Source organism: Bombus huntii, chromosome 15 (genome assembly GCF_024542735.1).
Source record: "Bombus huntii isolate Logan2020A chromosome 15, iyBomHunt1.1, whole genome shotgun sequence".
In the NCBI taxonomy this organism is placed as follows: Eukaryota; Metazoa; Arthropoda; class Insecta; order Hymenoptera; family Apidae; genus Bombus; species Bombus huntii.
The window spans coordinates 6,804,553-6,824,453 of record NC_066252.1 but is presented as its reverse complement, the minus strand read 5'-3'; the positions used below and the strand labels follow the sequence as shown (position 1 = coordinate 6,824,453).

The 19,901-nt window shown below is 37.3% G+C and overlaps 1 protein-coding gene across 9 annotated transcripts in view; it reads left to right on the top strand.

Annotated features, from left to right (window-relative positions):
• Positions 1-19,901, top strand: part of LOC126873647 (uncharacterized) — a 127,367-nt gene that overhangs the window by 41,973 nt on the left and 65,493 nt on the right. For 8 of the 9 annotated variants that reach the window (XR_007692481.1, XR_007692478.1, XR_007692480.1 and 5 more), the window contains one exon: positions 922-988. Coding sequence is in view for 4 of the 9 variants with exons in the window: in XM_050634726.1 (XP_050490683.1) it covers positions 922-988 (67 nt within the window). In the remaining 5 variants the exon portion in view is untranslated. Of the gene's footprint in view, positions 1-921; positions 989-16,436; positions 16,538-19,901 lie in introns of those variants that run through there. The other variant, XM_050634727.1, reaches the window with a different exon arrangement.

Here is a 19,901-nt window from a genome sequence, read left to right as displayed (position 1 = left end):
ATCAATAAATACAAGAATATTCTATTACTACGTATTTTTTTTTAAAAGACCAGTCATTTTGACTGGCTTTGGTAGAAATAGCTTCGTGTTAACGATCGGTAGTTTTAGTGTTAAACAAATAAGTACCTCGTACAGGTATATACAGTGTGTACGAAATTTTAACGACCAAACTTCTCTCGTTTAGAATTCATTCATCGGAGAATAATTTTTAGTGGGATATTTATCACAGGTAATTACGGCGCGATGTTAATTTCGTGGCAATTTCTGGGTCAGTAGAATGTTGAAACTTGGAGCAACTGAATTTTGGAAATTCGCTGAATTTGGATATCTTCGAAATTTCGTTCGGCTGTGTCTCGAAATCCCTTCAAGCCGCTGACACATCTGCACGTCTAACTTTCGCATACCTTGGAGACTTTGACAGGAACTTTGAAGTTTTGCAAAGTTGAAAAGTCCGCGTGTTAATTCAGAAGCTGAGAACTCGTTAAGGCTGAGCCGCTCGATTATCGAAACTTCACTCCATAACGAAAGCTAATTCGAACCCATTTTAGAATTTTAGCTTCTTTTCTAAATTGTTTCGGACAACTTGTTTGTTCCAATTTATGCTTGAAATTCTTGTAGAAAATTGGATGAAAAGCAAAGAGGTAAAATATTGTAGTCGTACAGTTCCAATCGACTTTTCTCATTAGGATGTTACAAATTAAAAATAGATATCTTTTTACAATTTCAATTGCCTCATTTTCATTCGAGTATCGTAGTTAAAAATACAAATAGCAAAATGAAAATAGATAAATAAGTAAGGACAAAAACAGAGTATTACAAATATTATAATTTATTTCAGTCCCAATTAATTTTCCTTTGATAGAATATTATGAATAGAAATGCGGATATAGTGTTAAAAAATATTGTATTTTTTTTTTGCAGCGTACAACATATGGGGCGACGTTCCTGCGCGAAAATGTCGACCACCGAAGATCGGCGACATCCCAAAGTGAGTACTCTGGTTTTTTCCAAAAAAAAAAAAAAAAAAAAATCCTAAAAAAACTCCATCTCTCGTTTTTTAAACTAAACATAAGAAGGAAAACGCAGATTTTCAATTATAAAAATGAATTCTTAGTGTAACTAGCATTTACAAATTCTCATTCCAACTAATATTTCGAATAAAAATTCGCGATACAAATAGCAATACGGTAATCGCTATTTTAAGCAAATATTCTCTTCCAACGAGAAAACACAGAACTGAAATTGAAATTGCGCGTCGATTTCCGAATCCTTTGGGCGTACAAACTGTCGATTCGTCTACAAATCGTTTAAAGATCGGATCGAAGTCCGATAAATTCGGAAAACCAGTTCTACGTTACCTGGATATCTGATTTCTCTCCTACACCTACACCGACGATTTATTTTTCGTTCAACGAGAATTATCGACGTTGATCCCAGAAAAAGCATGCAGTCTTCGCGTATCACGATATGTCACTGGAAATCAAGATCGCAACTCGGCTTTTAGCTTTTGAAAAGCGTCGAGCGTATTACTTGAATGATTATTAAAACGTACATCTTTTACTACAATTATTATCACGATATTGGTAGTTATTTTTCTATAATACACGCGTTTAGAGATTTCATTTTCTCTATTAACTTTTATTTAAATTTAAAATCATAAGAAGCTTAAAATTTCTATTGGGTTGGCAACTAAGCGATTGCGGATTTCGTCAATACCATCTAATGACAAAATCCGCGATCGCCTAGTTGCTAACCCAATAGTTCGTTTAGATTTTGAACGTTATTAACACTTTGACTGCCACGCCGAAGTCACATGTTTCGCTCAGGACGCCACGGGAGTATTTTTATTATTCAAAGCATACAATGGAAAAATAATAATAAATTGATGATCTAAGACGACATTCTTCCCCAATGGACCGTTTATCTTATTGGTGGTCACGGGTGACCACCGTGGCGTCTTGCTAACAGTTGATAGCGACGTATTATAACAAGGTTTCGTTTATTTCAACAAACTATTCGCATTCGCTATTTCGTCGTAAGCAAAACGTGCAGAATATATTGTTGAAACGTGTAGAAGATGTTAGTAAACAGTATCTGCTCATTGTATATGAATAGTAAGGTATGTGCACACTTCTAACTTCAATTATATGATTATAAAACAGCATTTACGATTATTTTCTGAGGTGTGTTTATAATAATTTTCGTAGATTACCCCTCAAAGATGTGGATGCAAACACAGTTAGATGCAAGATTTGTTCTCATTTTTTTTTTATTGATGTTCCAATAAAAATGTTTAATTGTTCAATGGGGCACTTTTTATTTCAAAGTATCTTCTATTTATCGGTTATATTCAAAATGCCCTAACTGTCAATTTTCATACAATTTTTACAATCGTAAGAACGTGGTAGACAAAATGTTAATAGAATAAACGAGCTCAACTTTTTATTAGCTCATAATTGCTTCTTTTTCATCAACATGTTTCAACAACATGTTTCTAAATATGTACAACATGTTTCTAAAGATCGCTCAATCAAGTTTCACATCAAGTATTAAACAGTTTGTTCTACATCAGATTTATTTATTACGCGGATAAAATATTCCAGCGAAATGAATTTAGTCGGTTTATTCGGTTAATTCGGTTCTATAATATCACGCGTGATATTATCATGCGAATAAGATATTCGACCACGATAAATTTATTCGTGTAATTATCTTAGACAAACGTTTACTGAAAACAATTCGAATAATGTTGAACTCTGGTTCAGGTAAATGCAGTTCTACCGTGTAATCGAATCACAGTCAGCAATCTGCCTTCCATTCACAAATTTCGCTTCCATTAACATTGACCTTCGTGCGGCTGTGGAACGACGACACAAAAAAAGGCGACACTGAGAGTCAAGGAGCCACATAGCCTAATCTACCATAATGCATCTCGACATGCAAATAGATATTTTTAACCTTGTCTCGAAAGCGATCGATAGCCACGAAGGCGGCACGAAACTCGTCTAAATAATTGCTCCACCCCGATGCCACGTCAGCCGCAGAAACGCTTCTGTTCTTTCACGATTGCATCGAAGATTCCGATATTCTTCTCTTCTTATACCGATGGAACGACTTTCTTTTCCCCTTCGTTCGTCGACGATAGGAAGCTTCGTAGGTGACTGCTTTCTTCTACGACTTTCCCTCAACCGAACCTGTCGTACTTTTTTGCCACCCCCGTTGCACGATCAGCGGCGTTTAAACTGGTCGTTTTCGATCCACTACGATTCGTTGTTCGATGGAAAATTCTGAATTATTGCTTGGACGAGTGTAGAAAAATTATTTCAAGTGGATAAAGAGTCTAAATCTGGGATTTTCGATAATTTATTTTGTTATGTTTTCGTTCTTCGTCGAGAATGATTGTTATTAATATATTAGTTTGTCCTTACAACGATGCATCTTTATACAAACACGAAACCTAAGCTGTCGAACGTTGTGATCTTTATTTTGATAAAACAAAATGAGTCATACGTAATTCGATAAAATAATATAAAACGGAAAATGTGCATCCATTATTTCCTTATGAAACGAAAGAAACTTTTTGGAGGACCTGATACTCGTGGAAATAAAGTCTGGGACAAACGTGTTTATACGCAGACTACAAACGTCTGTGGCAATTTACATTTTGATGGATATCAATCTATCACTGGTTTCCTAGAAGAATCACACAAATTGGTAAAGTCAATTTTTAAGCAAATTTCTGAAAAATGGGGAATAATTCCACCATTTAGCATAAAGTTTTCTTTCTTCCATAATTTAAGCGATAGCCTGTAGGTTTCGAGGGTCTTCGATAAAACTCTAGAATTAATTTCCTCGTATAATTATTTCACCCAATTAATTCGTATAATTTTCTCATACAACAGGCAGAATTTTCTTCGAGTTTTCCATGAAATCAAAGGTAACGGTTGTCCGTGATAAATGTTCAAATACTTTCGCTAGCCAGTGCATTTACCGACTATACATAGCGGAAGCGCAATTTGTAAGAAAACCTGGAAATCGTTATTCAACGACCGTTTCCGGCAGCGACGAGGCATGAAACACGCGGTGAAAGCTGAAGGATCGATAATTCGGCGTCTCGCGATGCATCGCGTAGCTACGGCGAAATCATTTATAAGCATTGCTGCTTCTTGCGAGCGCGCGCCTCCGAACGCTGAATTATGAAACGTTCGACGATACGCGACGCTCTGAATTATCGTTTCGTAAATGCGATGCATCACAATCGCAATTCCACGTTCGAACGTTCACGTGGTGAATCCATCGAGAGAAGAAGGGAGTTTTTATTGGAAAATTGTCGGAAGAAGTAAGCCAATTATCACCTCGCAACAATTAAATGTTATCTCGCGTCTCACGCGATTAGAACGTGGGCAAATTTGTCAAAATTCTACCATCGAGCGACTGCTCGCGATACGAACCGGGTTGCCGTGCGTGGGGCGTGTTTATGGGGTTTGTTTCGTGTATCGATTTCAGGGTGTTGCGGAGAAATCGAAGCTTTAGGCGAAGCTTGGTTGCCTTTAGTATACTACCCATGCTCTTTCGCTTCAGGAATTTTTCTTTCATGTTTCTTCTATTTCTAGTACAATAGTATTACCTGTGGTTTCTTTGGCTTAAGGAATTTTCTTTAGAGCTTCTCGTATTTATAGCGTACGCGTGGCCTTATCGTGGTAGAAATTTCTCTTTCAGTTTTCCTGTATTTTCTTTAATAGGTTAATTCCAGAAATTTATATGCCGTAATCGGAACCTTGGAATAATTTTAATCGAATTAGCGAATACTGTTTCTGATAACCGTATCGAGCAAGTCTTAAATTGAAAGATTAGTCGAGATCTGACGTTTGAAGGATAAAAATCAAATAGATAAATAAAAATTCAATATTTATATGTTAGATACTAAATAGATAGTGTAAGATACTAAAGACACCAAATAATGGTAACACAGTAGTAACGAGAACAGTTCAACGACAGAGATACTAAAGATAATAAGGATAATACGGAGTGGCAATAAAGCAACGAAATGACGCCAGTAAAGATAACAAAAGCTACGAAAGATAATTCAGCTAATAAAAATGCGTACTATGGACGATAAAATTGTCTTAAAAATCTTTCGAAATTTTTCATCCGTAAATGAGCCAATTTCTCTAGAATAGAACTCGCCATACCTAGTTGCGAATCAGTAAACTGCTCAAGGTCACTTCTCACCGTCAAATCCAATACGACAAAAGTACAAAGAATCGGGAGTAATTAATTTTGTTCAGTATTATTTTTACCAGAGGAAACGAATAAAAATATTAATGGCGGACGCACAAAGATATTTCTTCGTTTAACCTGCTTTTTATCGCTGTTTTCGCTGCTAGCTAAGCGATTGTATATTCCATTTCTGTCTCAAGGATTTCCTTCTTCCTCGTACGTCCATATAATGTAACCTCGACAGAGATAATAACACGTTGTTACGCGATTGTGCACGGTTATCGAAGTTAGTCTGGTTGCGATGGTTTTAATCAGGAAACGAACAGCAACCGGAAGGGACAAATGAAAGGGAGAAGGAGATACGCGCAGCTTAACCCCGTATACGTTTCGTGTGTCTTTTTCCTTTTTTCCAATTTCCCTTTTTTCCTCTTTTCTCGTGTGGTTTTCCATTACTCCTGACCTTTTTATTTTTGCAGCCATTTACTTCTTTCTATGTGTTTCATTTGTCCCTTGATTGCACCGTTGGAATAGGTTGCAGGAACTTTTTAAGGTTCTCAGTTTATCGTGAATTGTCAAGCTCGCGCGTATTTCTTAAATTTTCTAGAAATTCCGTTCTGTCGATTCGCAAACTTTCATTTGTGTCGATGGATTTCGAAACTCCTCTACTTTTATCTCTGCGACTTCTACGTTTGCCATTTCTTCAATTATAAACTATATGTACTTGACAGTTTCATGGATTTTCCTGGAATCTCCAGCTTCCTTCTGACCCTTTAAATCTCGACAGAATTATTAGTTTGACCGAAAAGTTTCTTTTTTTTTTGATACGGTGATAATAGATGAACAATGATCTCTGTTTTATATTATTTTATTGAATTAAGTATGATCTATTTCCTCCTATTTCTATTATTACGTTCTTGCATAGTTCAATAAACTAATATAAAACAAAAAACATCGTGCGTCTGTTATTTCCTTATAAAATGAACGACAACCTAATAGAAACGTACCGTTCCACACGATAACGATAGAAACACAACGTACAGCTTCTATCCGATAAAAGGGAAATTTGAAATTCTTCAAGCTGTGCCACTATCGATGCGAAGCAGCGATATATGTCCTAATATATCTATTGTAGACGATTAGTTTATGACTTCCCCAATTAGCCTCTCTGGGAATATAGAGACGACAGTCGAGACCGTCACGAGGCCTGCACTGCGTAAAGCCGAATTTACACTGTTTCAGTTTGCAGGAACACGCTGGATAAACGCTGCTTCCGTTCTCGTTTCATACTCGGACGAAAGCAGTGTTTATCCGCCCTGTTCCTGCAAACTGAAACAGTGTAAATTCGGCTTAACGTGAAACGTGTCCATTTCGTCTATCCCGAGGCAAATATACACCCTTAAGTGGATCCTGACTGATTCAGTTGGAATCCACGCGTCTCGGCGAATCTTCTGACCTTTCTCTTTATACTTTATATTCATCCTGATAATAAAAGTTATTTGCCCGCGTTATATTGGGTTGTCCGAACAGTTCCTTTCGTCTCGTAAGGAAGTAGTAGATGCACGACATTTATTGTTTTATGTTATTTTATTGAATTACGTTTGATCCTTTTTATTCTATTACTACAAAATCGATCATACATAAATCTATAAAATAATATAAAATAAAAAACGTTGTGCATCTATTATCACGTTCGTCGTCCAGCGTGATTCGGCTAAGTTTCCTGCGGGGCCCAAATCATTGTAATTCATTGTAAAGAAAAGATCATTTAGTTCTGAAATGGAGAAAGCGATAAGCTTTCCAGCTAGAATATTCCGAGGTATCTCATGGCAGATATCTCAGAGATCTTTCATTTAGTCGAGAAGCATACTCGCGAGACGTACATCCGTGATTTTTTCATCCTCAAAATGTTCAGTAAACAGCGTGAAGATATATTTGAAATTGAGGAGAGTAGTGACGACGAAGTCTACAACTATCGTTCGAAGTGCTCAAAATCACCTGAAATGTGTTTGGAATGTTTTAACAAATACCATGCGATATAGCATAATGTAATATTTTACGCAGAATATAAATTAATAAAAAGCATGGTATAATGTGTTTTTAATATTTTTATGTTGTATATCCTATATATAATATCCCATATTTAATTAACTCGAACATAGATAAGGGTGACGTGGCGACGAACGTGTTATTTCATTTATGAAACGAAAGAAACTTTCAGGGCAACCTAATATATCGTAGTCTTTTCTTCCATGCAAGCTCTCATCGTTCTGCTATGTCTCTATTATTTCTATCTTCTTATTTCTAACATCGCCATCCGATACTTTCGCCGGTATATCTATTTAATCATCGTGCCATTCCACTGTAAGTATTCTTCTCTCTTTCTGTCAGCTAAAAGGTGCGCTTGGTCGACCCTGCATTGGCTCTCGTGATGCTTCCAGCTCGCTGGACCGCGTTAAAGGGAGCTTTTCACCGACCTGTTCATTCATACGCGAGGTAAATCCTTTTCCAGCCACATTGGATGCATCGTTTCTATCTATCACCATCCCTTTTCCTTGTGTTCACGAGTTGTCACATGCAGCTTGTCGTTCCGTTTGATCGAGACCAATCGATAGGTTAGACTCGTGCGATCAAATTCCCTGTTATCGTATCATGAATTTCTGTAATAGCGACCAAGGGTTTGAAGTTTGAAGCGTAACGTTGCAGGACAGAGGAGAAGTTAATTGGATAATGCATTTTCTGTCAGTCATTTTTGTTACGTACGTAACAATATTTTTCTCCTGGTTAATATCAGGTTACTGTTTGCTATGCAACACCGTCCATAGTTCCATATATTGCGGCAGACTTTTTTAAACGCGATTTCAAATTATGTCAGAAGAATTTTGCATGACAAAGCAGTATTTGTACGTGGCTTCTTCGCGTGTTGATGTAATGTTTCGATATCGTAGCAACCTTCTAAAATGTGATTTCGAATGAAATCTTGAGAATTTTATATGCAAGAACGCTGTTTATATTACGATTGCTGGTTAACGCGACGAGTAACGCGGAAAAGACGTATCTTTGCGTGGCTTTAGTTACTACTGCATTATTACTCTTTATTATTACTCTAATTATATTAATTACATTTACTAGAATATTGTGTTACTGTTTAATTATAATGAATACATTAACTCATTTTTGATTTTCTTTATACAATACGAAGTTCCTCGATATACTCTTTATTATTACCCCAATTATATTAATTACATTTGCTAGAATATTGTGTTACTGTTTAATTATAATGAATACATTAACTCATTTTTCATAAATTTTTGATTTTCTTTATACAATACGAAGTTCCCCGATATACTCTATTATTGCCCTAATTATATTAATTTCATTTACTAGAATATTGTATCACTATTTAATTATGATGAATACATTAACTCATTTTTCATAAATTTCTGATTTTCTTTATTCAATACGAAGTTCCCCGATATACTCTTTATTATTGCCCTAATTATATTAATTTCATTTACTAGAATATTGTGTCACTATTTAATTATGATGAATACATTAACTCATTTTTCATAAATTTCTGATTTTCTTTATTCAATACGAAGTTCCTCGATATATGACTAAAACTTGTTATTATATTTCAAAGATCAGGTATTTAAGGGAAATAAAGTGACACAAATACGCGCTACTTGCCACAATATCTGCCAACTAATATGCTCGCGCAAACAAGAAGAAACCAACCACTAGATGCCGATACGCAATATTAAAAGCAATAAAAATTACGAGGGATTTATTAAAACGTTGCCGTGTATATGAAGCCATAAAACGCATAAAAGCGTCGATAAATCGGCTGGTTGGCTCGTTGGCCGCGATAAAATGGCCTAAAAGAAATTTAAACACCCTTCACGGCTAGCCACACGTTCGTCTAAGTGAATAATACGACGCTGCCGGATAATTCAGTAAAATTTACGAGCCACCGTAAACTCGAACTCGTGGCCGATCAAGATACGCTGCGAGATCGAGCGGAATACGTGAAATTTCGCGAATTTGCATCTTGCGTGACACTCGTGCGAATTCCACCGCAATTTCCTTCCTTCCTTATGCAAATGAACTCTCATTCAAACCGTGCACCGTGTATCGCGCTCTGAAATCACACCAAACATTAATTTTATAATTCAGCCTTTCATAAATTATCTTTTTCATTTTAATTAAAAACGATCCGATTGCGTAAATTGTTAAGAGAACACGCGTTCCAGACGAATATCTTATTACGTGTCGTGTTTCTCCTGTTTGCTCTGTCGATTAATGATCAGTAAAGTGTAAAGTAAAAAATTACTAACGACAGATTAGAAAAAGTATCGTAATGTACGCAAGTAATAATTATATTTGGTTACTTAGTTATACAATAGTTATATATGCAAGTATATACAGGTAATTTTATAATAAAAAAAAAACACGTGAATTCCATCAATTTATATCTTTTTTCCAAGAGTTAATTTTTCTATGCTTCCACTGATTGCCCGACCAATTTAGCAAACAATAGCTATTAATGGCCAACGAACAATGCAAACGAACAAGAGTAACTGAGTGAAATACATAAAATAAATTGCAAAGGTTGCGCGGATGTTGATACAAACTAAAACAATTCCTATTGTTTTTCGAGAATAACCCACAAGCTGCAGGAATAACAATGGCCGATAAAGTTGCATAGACCGTTGGAATAAACGCGTCATGGTCCAGTAAGTTGGTAGATGGACGTTGCTTTGGTGCAATGGCACGTGGCCAGCAGGGTCGAAGTTGTAAATTCTTCTCCTTTTTTTTTTTTTTCACCGACGACGAACCTTTTCCACGATTTACGATCGCGCCACGCGATTCGTTTCTTGGACGTGGCTTTAATTTCCTACGGATCTTCAACGAAGACAACGTCTGACAGTGTAGTGATACGACTACTTCAAAGTACTGGCGGTAAATTGTGAAGCAGATTTACGGTTCCTTTGTAGCTAAAAGCTTTCGAGCAACGTTTCACGAAAAGTTCTCGTTATTCACTTCGTGGGAATCGTAGTTAGCACCGTTTGGATAATTAGAACGTAACCATCGATGTACATATTTAAGAAAATAAGGCAAATAAGCTGATGTGCTGGTCGCCATTGTGTGTTAAAATTTCCTTTTGTCTTTTCCGGTTAATATAACGCATATTTTTATTTAGAAATATTGCAAAAACTATAGTCGTAAATGAAATAGTATAAAACATAACCCGATTTAATTAAGCTTAAAATATAATTATAAACGGTATCATATATCAATAGTTACGAATGTAAATATAATTTAATCCGATTAAATATAACTATAAGATACATACCAGACGAGTTAGAAGGAGCCATAAGAATATGCGATATACTGAAGATTGCAGTGGTTTGTATTTTGTAATTAGCTCGTTTCCCATGTTTGTATAACGTAAATAAGAACCTAAATTCATTGAATAGATATGCCACACCTACACATGCTTCCTACACGCACTGTATTTTCAGAAAATATAATTAGTCGCCTTTATGGAATCATTAACATTTTTGCCCAGTATATTGCGTTTGTTAAAAACATTAATAATTATTCTATACTATCCTTGTACTTATACGAAATACTTGGAGCATCTGAAAGCTCTAAAAGGAAGCAAAATATCCTTAGACCAGTAAAAGCTTTCGTTCCCTAATCTTCTTAATGTATAACACTTTTTTACCCGTAGAAGAAATATAGCGCGTGTTTCATAGCTTCAAGATTCTATATTTCCCTTAAGTCCTCGGTGGACATTTTCCATAGAAACAAACATTGTTAGCAAATTTTAGATTATCTTCCATCCAAGTTCTATATATTTATATACGTATAACAAGAAAAGTCACTTTTCTGGCTAGAGTAAGTAGGTGTTTTTCCAGAGTTTTCCAAAGATGTTGCGTGTTCGAAGGGAATCAGCTTTTGCAAATCCTATATTTTGAATCTGACGTCGGTGGAGCTTATGGCGCGGCTCGTGAATAGCGAGAATGGCAGCTGGATACGGTCGACTTGGCACAAAACCCTGTTTCCTATCGAAGTTCCTACATTATCACAAAAATCACCGCTAAAGTCACATTTTAAGGAGCATCGGCAATAAAAATACATGTTCCTTTTCACGCGAAAATTTCAAAGAATAGAAGCTAGAAATTCAAAGAGAAAATTCTTCTTCGTTCTTTACACACGATTCTAACTGTCACGTCAATAATAAATTATTCCAGGAAATTGGCTTTAGTTTCATTTCAAACGGCATACCTTTGTCCATGTAACAGAACAGCCAAAGTGTGAAATCGATTTTTCTGCGTTTTAACCCGTCAAATAGCAAATCATTTTCGAGTGGCTTTCTTTCATTCTGGCTGCGTAAGCCATGGTTAAATACAGGAAGATTATACGTCGACCTATGATATTCCGAAACATTTCACGATCGAGTCTCGTCCTACAACGGTTCTGGATGGAAAGCCCACGCGACGTTCTATGTGTTAGCCCCTTTTTACCACAGCACGTCACACACGACTCGTCCAGCTGCAAAAACTATTAACCCCACGCAACAAGAAGCAGAGACGATTGATGAAATCGCATAAAACAAGTTTCAGCATTAAAATGTCAAACAGCCAAGCTAATCGCTCTAGCTAATCCCGCAAGGAAGGGAAATGGTCCGTTCGACCCTGTGCCACCTATTGTCTTCTCATAGACACATTCTACTTACCAAATCTTGGAAAGAAAACGTCACGTTTTAACCATTCATCAGTATCTCCAGGAGAATCTCCAAATCTCCGTGATCCAGCTCTTCTAACGTCGAGACCCTGATCAAAGTCTGTCCCCGACCGGTAGATGGTTCACGGTGGGTTCCACGGCCGTTCTATCTTAGTAAGAAAAAAAAAAAAAAAAAGAAAAGAAAGAGGGAGCGCAGGTCGATAGGATGACCTTACTTAAGCGCAGAGAAAGATCGTCGAGGCTGTATCATCCGCTCTTTCCTTTCCGTTGTTACGTAATCGGCCTCTAGGAGGCTCGGTTGAGACGCGACGATAGCTTCGACGGACGGCAATGATCGAGAAACGAGGTGGTGGGACGAGGCACGCGGCTGCTACGCGAACAGCGTGGTGGCACGTAGTCCACGGAGAAGAACACCACGAGTCTGCCTCCGATGTGACTGCTGGCCGGAAGTGGCCACTGTGGATCCGGTCACTCGACGTCGACGAATATGTGTATCGTGTTTTCACCGGTATCAACCAGACAATCGACGATTTTCTTCAGACGTTGAGCGGTTAGTGGATCGTTTTCTCTGCGAGGAGGACGTTTGGAATTGTTTGAAGTGAATATTGGAGTTTGACAGACGACGAAAAATTTCAGACAGCTGGAGGATTTTATTTCTCTTAAGATACTGAACAGTCGGTGAACGTTTTCCCTTTGTGAAGAGAACGTTTGAAATTGTTTGAGGTGGACGCTGGAATTTGATTATCGACGAGGAATTTCCGGCAGTTCGAGCATTTCCTTGCGTGAGAATCGTTTTCCGAAGGATATTGAACAGTTAGTGGACTCTTGGAAACAGTGTTTGAGTTTGTTCGAAGTGGGTTTTTCAACCAAGTCAAACTTTGGATAATTTGAGAATCTTTCCTCTTAAAATACTGGGGAGTAAGTGGATTCTTTTCGTTGTTAAGAGAGTGTTTGAGTTTGTTTGTACAGTCTGGCATCTGATACAGGATTTTGAATGGTACAAGGATTCTCTTGGATCGGAATCGCATCTTTTAATATATTAACAGTTACTGGATTCTTTCCTTAGAATTAATAAGAAGAATGTTTCACTTTGTTCGATGTGAAGACTAGAATTTAGCGAGAGAGAAGTTTAAACAATTCGCTGATTCTTTTGAATAAGTATCTGTTTGTTTAAGACATGGAATAGTGATTCCCTAGGAAGAATGTAAACAATTAGAAGATTCCACAGGAAGAATATAAACAATTAGAGGATTCTCTAGAAGTCTGAGAATGTTTGACTTAGTTTAAGGTGATCACTCGTGGATGTTCAATTTGGAGGTACACGCTTTTACCTAGGAAGAAAGAGGATGGAAATCTTCGAATACTGAAACGTTGCATGGAAAAGTTGTGAAATAGATCTTGAACAATTAGAAGATCGTTTATGTTAATTTGAGGCAGATGCCGGCAGACCTTGAATCTCGAAGAACAAACGAGTAGCGTGATTTAGGCAGAAGAATGAAAAATACACTGTGAAAATTGCAGAAGAACCTGACGAATTTGAAAAACAGAGAAGAACACAGTCGTGGTTATTTTAAGGTATGAATAATCGAAAATTCTTTATAATCTTTTAATTATATAGTTTTTGGAGATAGTTGGATAGAGGATCAGAAATTCAGAAAACCAAATTAATTTCAATTTCAGTGAAATACAATATAACGCATAATCAAGACATTCGCAATCTAAACGACGAGTTAGCACGTCTTTTCCAGTCAACAAGAAAGAAACTGTCGAGAGAAAGCGAGTCTTCCTTCGAAAAGAATTGAGATAAAAATACATAAATATGCAAAGGAAAAAAAAATAGTTGATCTGAATAGAATGTTATGGAAATGTCGAAATAAAATGCGACTAATCTGATAAACCTTGAACTTTGTCCAGTAACGCTGGTCAGTTTTCTGTGATCGATGTCTACTCTCGTTTATCACGAAGTCACGGTGTCACAGCGTTTGATTTAAACAAACAAACATCGTGAACTTTGATGTCCGATCTGGATTTGTCTCTCTCTCTGTTCTTTTTTTTTTTTTGCCTGATTATAAAGTATGATTTAGAAATAACGAAAGACGAATATTGACGCGCGATCTTTGGCATTTCCTTCTTCTTCTCCGAACTTCTTTGGCCAGGTAAACATCATAATTCCTAGAACACGGAAGAGCTGATATTTGATTTGAATATTATCGAGTAGGCGTCGATCAGAATTCCATAATTACGATAAATTTCATAGTCCATTGAACCTGAGCGACCAAGAAAGGTCCGATTAGGAATTCCGTATCTAGAAAATTTACATTTTCATCGGGTATATCTTTCCTTCGATTTGAAATTTCAATTCACTCGTCGAGATTTCTTAAGGCCCGAAGCCACAAGCGCGTATATTATTCTTTTCGTATTTATTGTTCCTTTTGAAATTCTTGACGAGTCGAATGCACGATCGATGTTGGCAATAGAAACGTCAGCTTATTTCATAAGCATGACGAATAATATTTACGGTAATCCGAAACGTTGAACGTCAGTTTGAGACGTCAAACGTCATAACAATGTTATCTCGTCGAGTTATCGCGAATTCTGAAAAAAAAGAGGAAAAGAAAAGAAACAGTAAGAAGAGACGAAAGATAGAATCGCTTAAAATATTCGACTGGGTCGGACTGGACGTTAATTTTCGATGATTAAATAAACTCCGCATACGTCACTAAATTGATATCGAAATGTTGTCGGTTTGTTTAGTTTCCCCAGCTGTGTTTAACATATAACGCGAACGTTTACACACGTGTTGCGGATATTCGCAACGAACCGATGCAAATTTCACGTGTAATCGATGGCCGGTACGAATGCGAGAGAAAAACGAACATTGCCGCCTAATGGAACGAAAATGAGATAATGTGGAGGGCAATCGGCACGATACTAACTCACGTGTTCCTATGTGCGAGTAAATCGAAAAATGGGTATTTCCGCGGTATGAAAATTTCGTCGTTGCCAGAGATGTTTTTTTTTTTATCGTTGTTTCTGAAACTGTTAATTAAGATCGTTATTCGAAGCTTCGAAGCTGTGGCCAACAATTTCTGCGACTCGTCGTCACAAATTTGTACCTTTGGATTATTATTCTTGCACATTGACGTGCAAAATTAAAGGATCGCTAAATTTCCCATGAAAAATCGTCGGTTTCTAAACCGTTACAATTTCGTGAAAAAAAGATAACGGCGTATCTTGGATTATTATAGTCTGTCGGTGGCAAACTTTTCATTTAAATTCCAATAAAACGACGACAGAAAATCGTACATCAAGTTGGACGAAGTCGTTCTAAGGGGGTGGCTTCGATTTTCGAACTCACGTTGATGAAGAATATTCTTCAATGTCCGCGGAGACGTTTGGATTTGTACAACTTTCGACAAGTATTTTCACTTTCCGATCGGCTACACGATGTAGAAAAGCGTCTTTGTGAAAAATGTATCCGAGGATCGTTGTATGATTTTCTTTATCACGAAATTGTGACGGTTTAAATAGTGGATAATATTTCCTTGGAAATTTAATGATTTTTTTAACTTTGCCACCGTGGATTTACTTATACAGTTCATTTCTTGTTCAATTTTCGCGTTTTTGTTTATTCACTGAAAAATGGTTTGTAATTGATGTAATAATTCAAGGTTTTACGGAGTCAGAACGATTTTACATTTTCGTAATTTTAGAATTCTTTCTCCACCCAGTACCGATTTACATCTGAATGTTTTGCAATCTCGGTGTCTCGTGATTTTAAAATATGAAATTTCATACTAGGAAGATTCATAGCTTGCATATTACCTTAAAGAGTATTCAACGTTGTAGGAGGATGGTGACGCGAAATTTCCATTGCCGGAAGGTTGAACGGCCTGAAAGGACGGAAAACATCTTTGCATATAAATCGATGGTATACATACAAATAAGACGAGATAAATTAGCGTCACCAGCCGTGGATCCTTCAGACGCGCTCTCCGACTTTAATTAATGCAGAAAACGAAAACGTGATCGCGAGATAATACGATATCTTCTCGAGGAATTCCTCTCGCGAGCTCGCCGCGTTGACCTAACCTTTTGATTAGACTGTGAAACAGAGTCGTCTGTTGCGACGAATAAACCGTGTTTTTATACGAAAAGTCGACCGATTACGAAGCAAAACGATATTTTAATTCGACGAGATTTAGATGCAACTCGAACGGACGAACAATATTTTCTGCCGACGAAGCAACATTCGACTTTTTACGAGTCTCTGAACAATTTACAGTCGCAATGAATTTCCTTTTCTTCGAACTTTATCGAAACTTTGCAACAATTTATTTGGATTTTAGAAATATTTTGAAATGCAAGCATATCCTCCGTTTCAATCGTATCATCCGTTTTACATGTTTGTGAAGTATTTACGACAGACGTAAAAATAAATGAAACGAATCTGTTCTACATTTCAGCATTCGAGTGTTATTCTAGGAAACGTTGGTTTAAGTATGGCGTTTTGTATGAAAGAAGACGTTCTTGCGAGGTGAAATTTCATGCATAATACATGGAAATGGTAAGTAGCGTGTGCATCGATATCAATCTAATCGGTTCACTGACTGAACGTTATTCGATGCGTTGCATACCGGGCACGATGCCGCTAGGGAAGACAAATGGTGTCACACGTACATACTTAATTGATACGCGTCGGTCTGCCTATGCTAGTTATCGCCATTCCGTGATTTATTACGGCACCAATAAATCGGAGCATAATGCATGTGACAGTCGGCGGGTTAGTGACCAATTAATCTGGAGTTCCAGAATCATCGTATTCGAAAGTTCAAATGGTTTACTCTAGAATTCTGGAGTTCTGCAGTTTCGTAGCTTTATAATTGTCGAGTTTAATATTTTTCTAGTCTCGGGATTTTTCAATCGCAGAAAATTCTCGGACTTTAGAATGTTCAATTATAAAGCTGTAAAACGCTCGAATTTTAGAGTTTAGACGTTTTAGGGTTCCTAGAGTTCCCGACTTCTGAGATATCGGGACTTGGTTGCTAGAGTTCTCAAAGTCTAGAGCTCTAATATTCCCAAACAACAATGTTTAGAGTTCTGATGTTGCAACATTGAAGAGTTGCAGATTTTTAAACTCTTCGCATTCCAAATTTAGAAGATTTCAATGTTCCAAAGTTCCGGCTCTTTACAGTACAGAACGTTGTTATTCGAGTTCTAAAGTGCTGGATTCTAGAATTCGAGAATGTAGGGCTCGAGAATTTTGAAGCTCGAGTTCTAAAGTTCTGAATTTCTTGATTTGATAGAACTTTCGAGTTCAGGAGATCAGAGCACTCTAGAGTGCCAAAGTGCGAGTTCCCCAGTTCCAAAGTAACTTGTCGAGTTTGACCGTTCAGAGCACTCTATGGTTCTAAAATTCGAGTTCTAGAGTTCCGAATATCATACGTACGTCCGTAAACTTCGAGAATTTTAGAATTCTGTATGAATATCATACTCCATAATAATCTACCTCCAGAATTCAAGATTTATGATTATAAAGTTCCAAAGTCTACCAACACTCGTGTTTTCCAACTTGTCGTACTCTCGATCAATAGAATTTCGAGCACACGATTGTCGAAGAAACCAACGAACGACAAATTGACCGCGACGCGATTAATCACCAAAACTAATTAACATCGGCGCCTCTTCGGTAACAATCAGATCGATAATTCATTAGTGCAAGGTAGAGGAGAAATGGCGAGTGCGTCGCGGTTCTATTATGCTTTTTTTACTTCGTGATATTAATCGTTAGAAACTGGATCAATTAACGGTGCTAATTAACGTTCGCATCTATGCACCTCGCTTTCAAATTCAGATAGAAAACGATATAATGCTTGGTTCTTTGTCAGACGAAGAAAATCGCCGAGGACAAAAATATCTCTTGCACAGAGAGAACGATATTTTGATGGAATTGTTCAACGATGAGTGCGAAGAGAATTGATATGATTATACTGGTGGAAAATTTCACTGGAATATTATACCGAATTTGATGATCCTTGCCGGAACGCTTCTCGTGAAATTGCGGCATAAGTTCATCTTATTTCTCTGTAGGTATACAGAAACTTTCACAATGCGAAGTATTTACATAAACGAAAGTGGAATTTAATAATTCTAGAACTCAGAAATTACGTCAGATATCGTACGTACGTCGTACACATCTCTAAAGGCGTTTCTCAAATCTGTTTCTATTTTCCTTTTTGCCATTATCAGCGATGAAATTAGTTGAATATTCTTCTATATTTCAGCAGAATTGAATTTTCCAATAGAGCTTATCGTCTTTTGGATAATTCTGACGCATATTTTAATGTTAAACGTAATAACAGTAAATCAATTGTATTGTAATATATACACAAAGAAAATGTCTTGTGCGTGTGAAACGAAGATTATTCTAATAACTAATCCGAATAGGTGAATATCAAAAAATAATGCAAGATTATTTTCACGAAACTAAAACGATAAACAGTGTAATACAGAAATAGAAGCTACTTATAGCGCTGAAATAGAACTCAGAAATTGTACGTCTTCGAGTGCGCACGGAATTTCATCCTTGTAGACAGTGGATATACTCTCGAGTGCGTTTGTATGTTGGCTCTAAATCTGGATCTCAAGTTGAGCGGTCGATAAGTGCGCGATGATTCGTCTTAATGCGTTTGATCGCTTGTATCGTAACACGGATAAGTGTTCGCTGAGATACAGGCCTGAAACAGATGCACAGAGTTTAATTTTGGAAACAGGAATAAGAACTGTTAAAACCGCGGGAGAAAGTACATTCGTCTATACTCTTTCTACCGATATCGATCATCTCCTTACTTTTCTTCATGCTGTCGTGTTCTCTCGTTTATTTTCTAACATTAAAAAATATCTTCGACCGGAACAAAATATAAGAAAGATGTTATTGGTGTACACGATCTCTCCCTTCGATCTTAAACATCTTCGAAACGTTACGAATTCTTTTCATAAAATGAGAGCGAGGTCGGAATATTAAAATTGCAGGATCGCAGCAACATCGACGCAAGAATCGCCAAATCTTTATCGAAATTCTATATCATTCCATAGATTCCAGTTGAATTTCACATACATAAATTAGATTTCACAGACCGAGTTTCAGAAATATTCAGGAAGGACGCGTTTGAATAGATCTCCTTCTTTACATTTGCTCGTCTGTCTTAGTACCAAGTACTTTTCGTCTGCTAAAATAAGATCGAAGCACAAAGCTTGAAGAATCGTGGCGAGGCTTAAATTTCAGCATAATTCACAGCTGCAAATCTTGGCTTAACCGAATCGCATACAGCATCCCGTATAATCCAATAGAACAACGACAGAAACACTCCATAAACCGTGAAGACAACAAGTCCCAGTGGCCGTCATCCGAGATCTGGCTTCAGCAATCGCAAGTGAAACTCGGCGAAGCTCGCTCGGATAAGAAACTGTTAAGGATAAGAAATTCGTTTATTTAGAGAATAGTAGCGCTGCCACTACACAGACCATAGTAAAGAGTAATGTTTATTGCCAAGCAGAGAGAGTTACGGAAGTTGGTTGCAACTGAACGCTCGGAGGGATCCTGCCGTTTAGACGGTCTAAATAGCTGGAACAGCTGCACCACTTCCACCGAGTGGCCGTATATCAAGTTCTTAACAATAGGAGGACAGGAATTCTCCCGGTGCCAGGGATGTCGGATAATGGGTTGGCTGGCCGCGAACTTCCACGTGCGCGCTTTTCCAAGGCTGCCATTGGTAACACTGACTGATGGCAATTAGCTCTTTTACTATCGGAATGGGTCTTAATGCTTAGAGGAGCCGTGTGTTAAGTTTGATCAACTTGCTCTTACAATTTCTTCTCGTCTTCCTGTCCTTCATCTTGCTATAGGTTCACGTACTGTTTCACAGTGGATC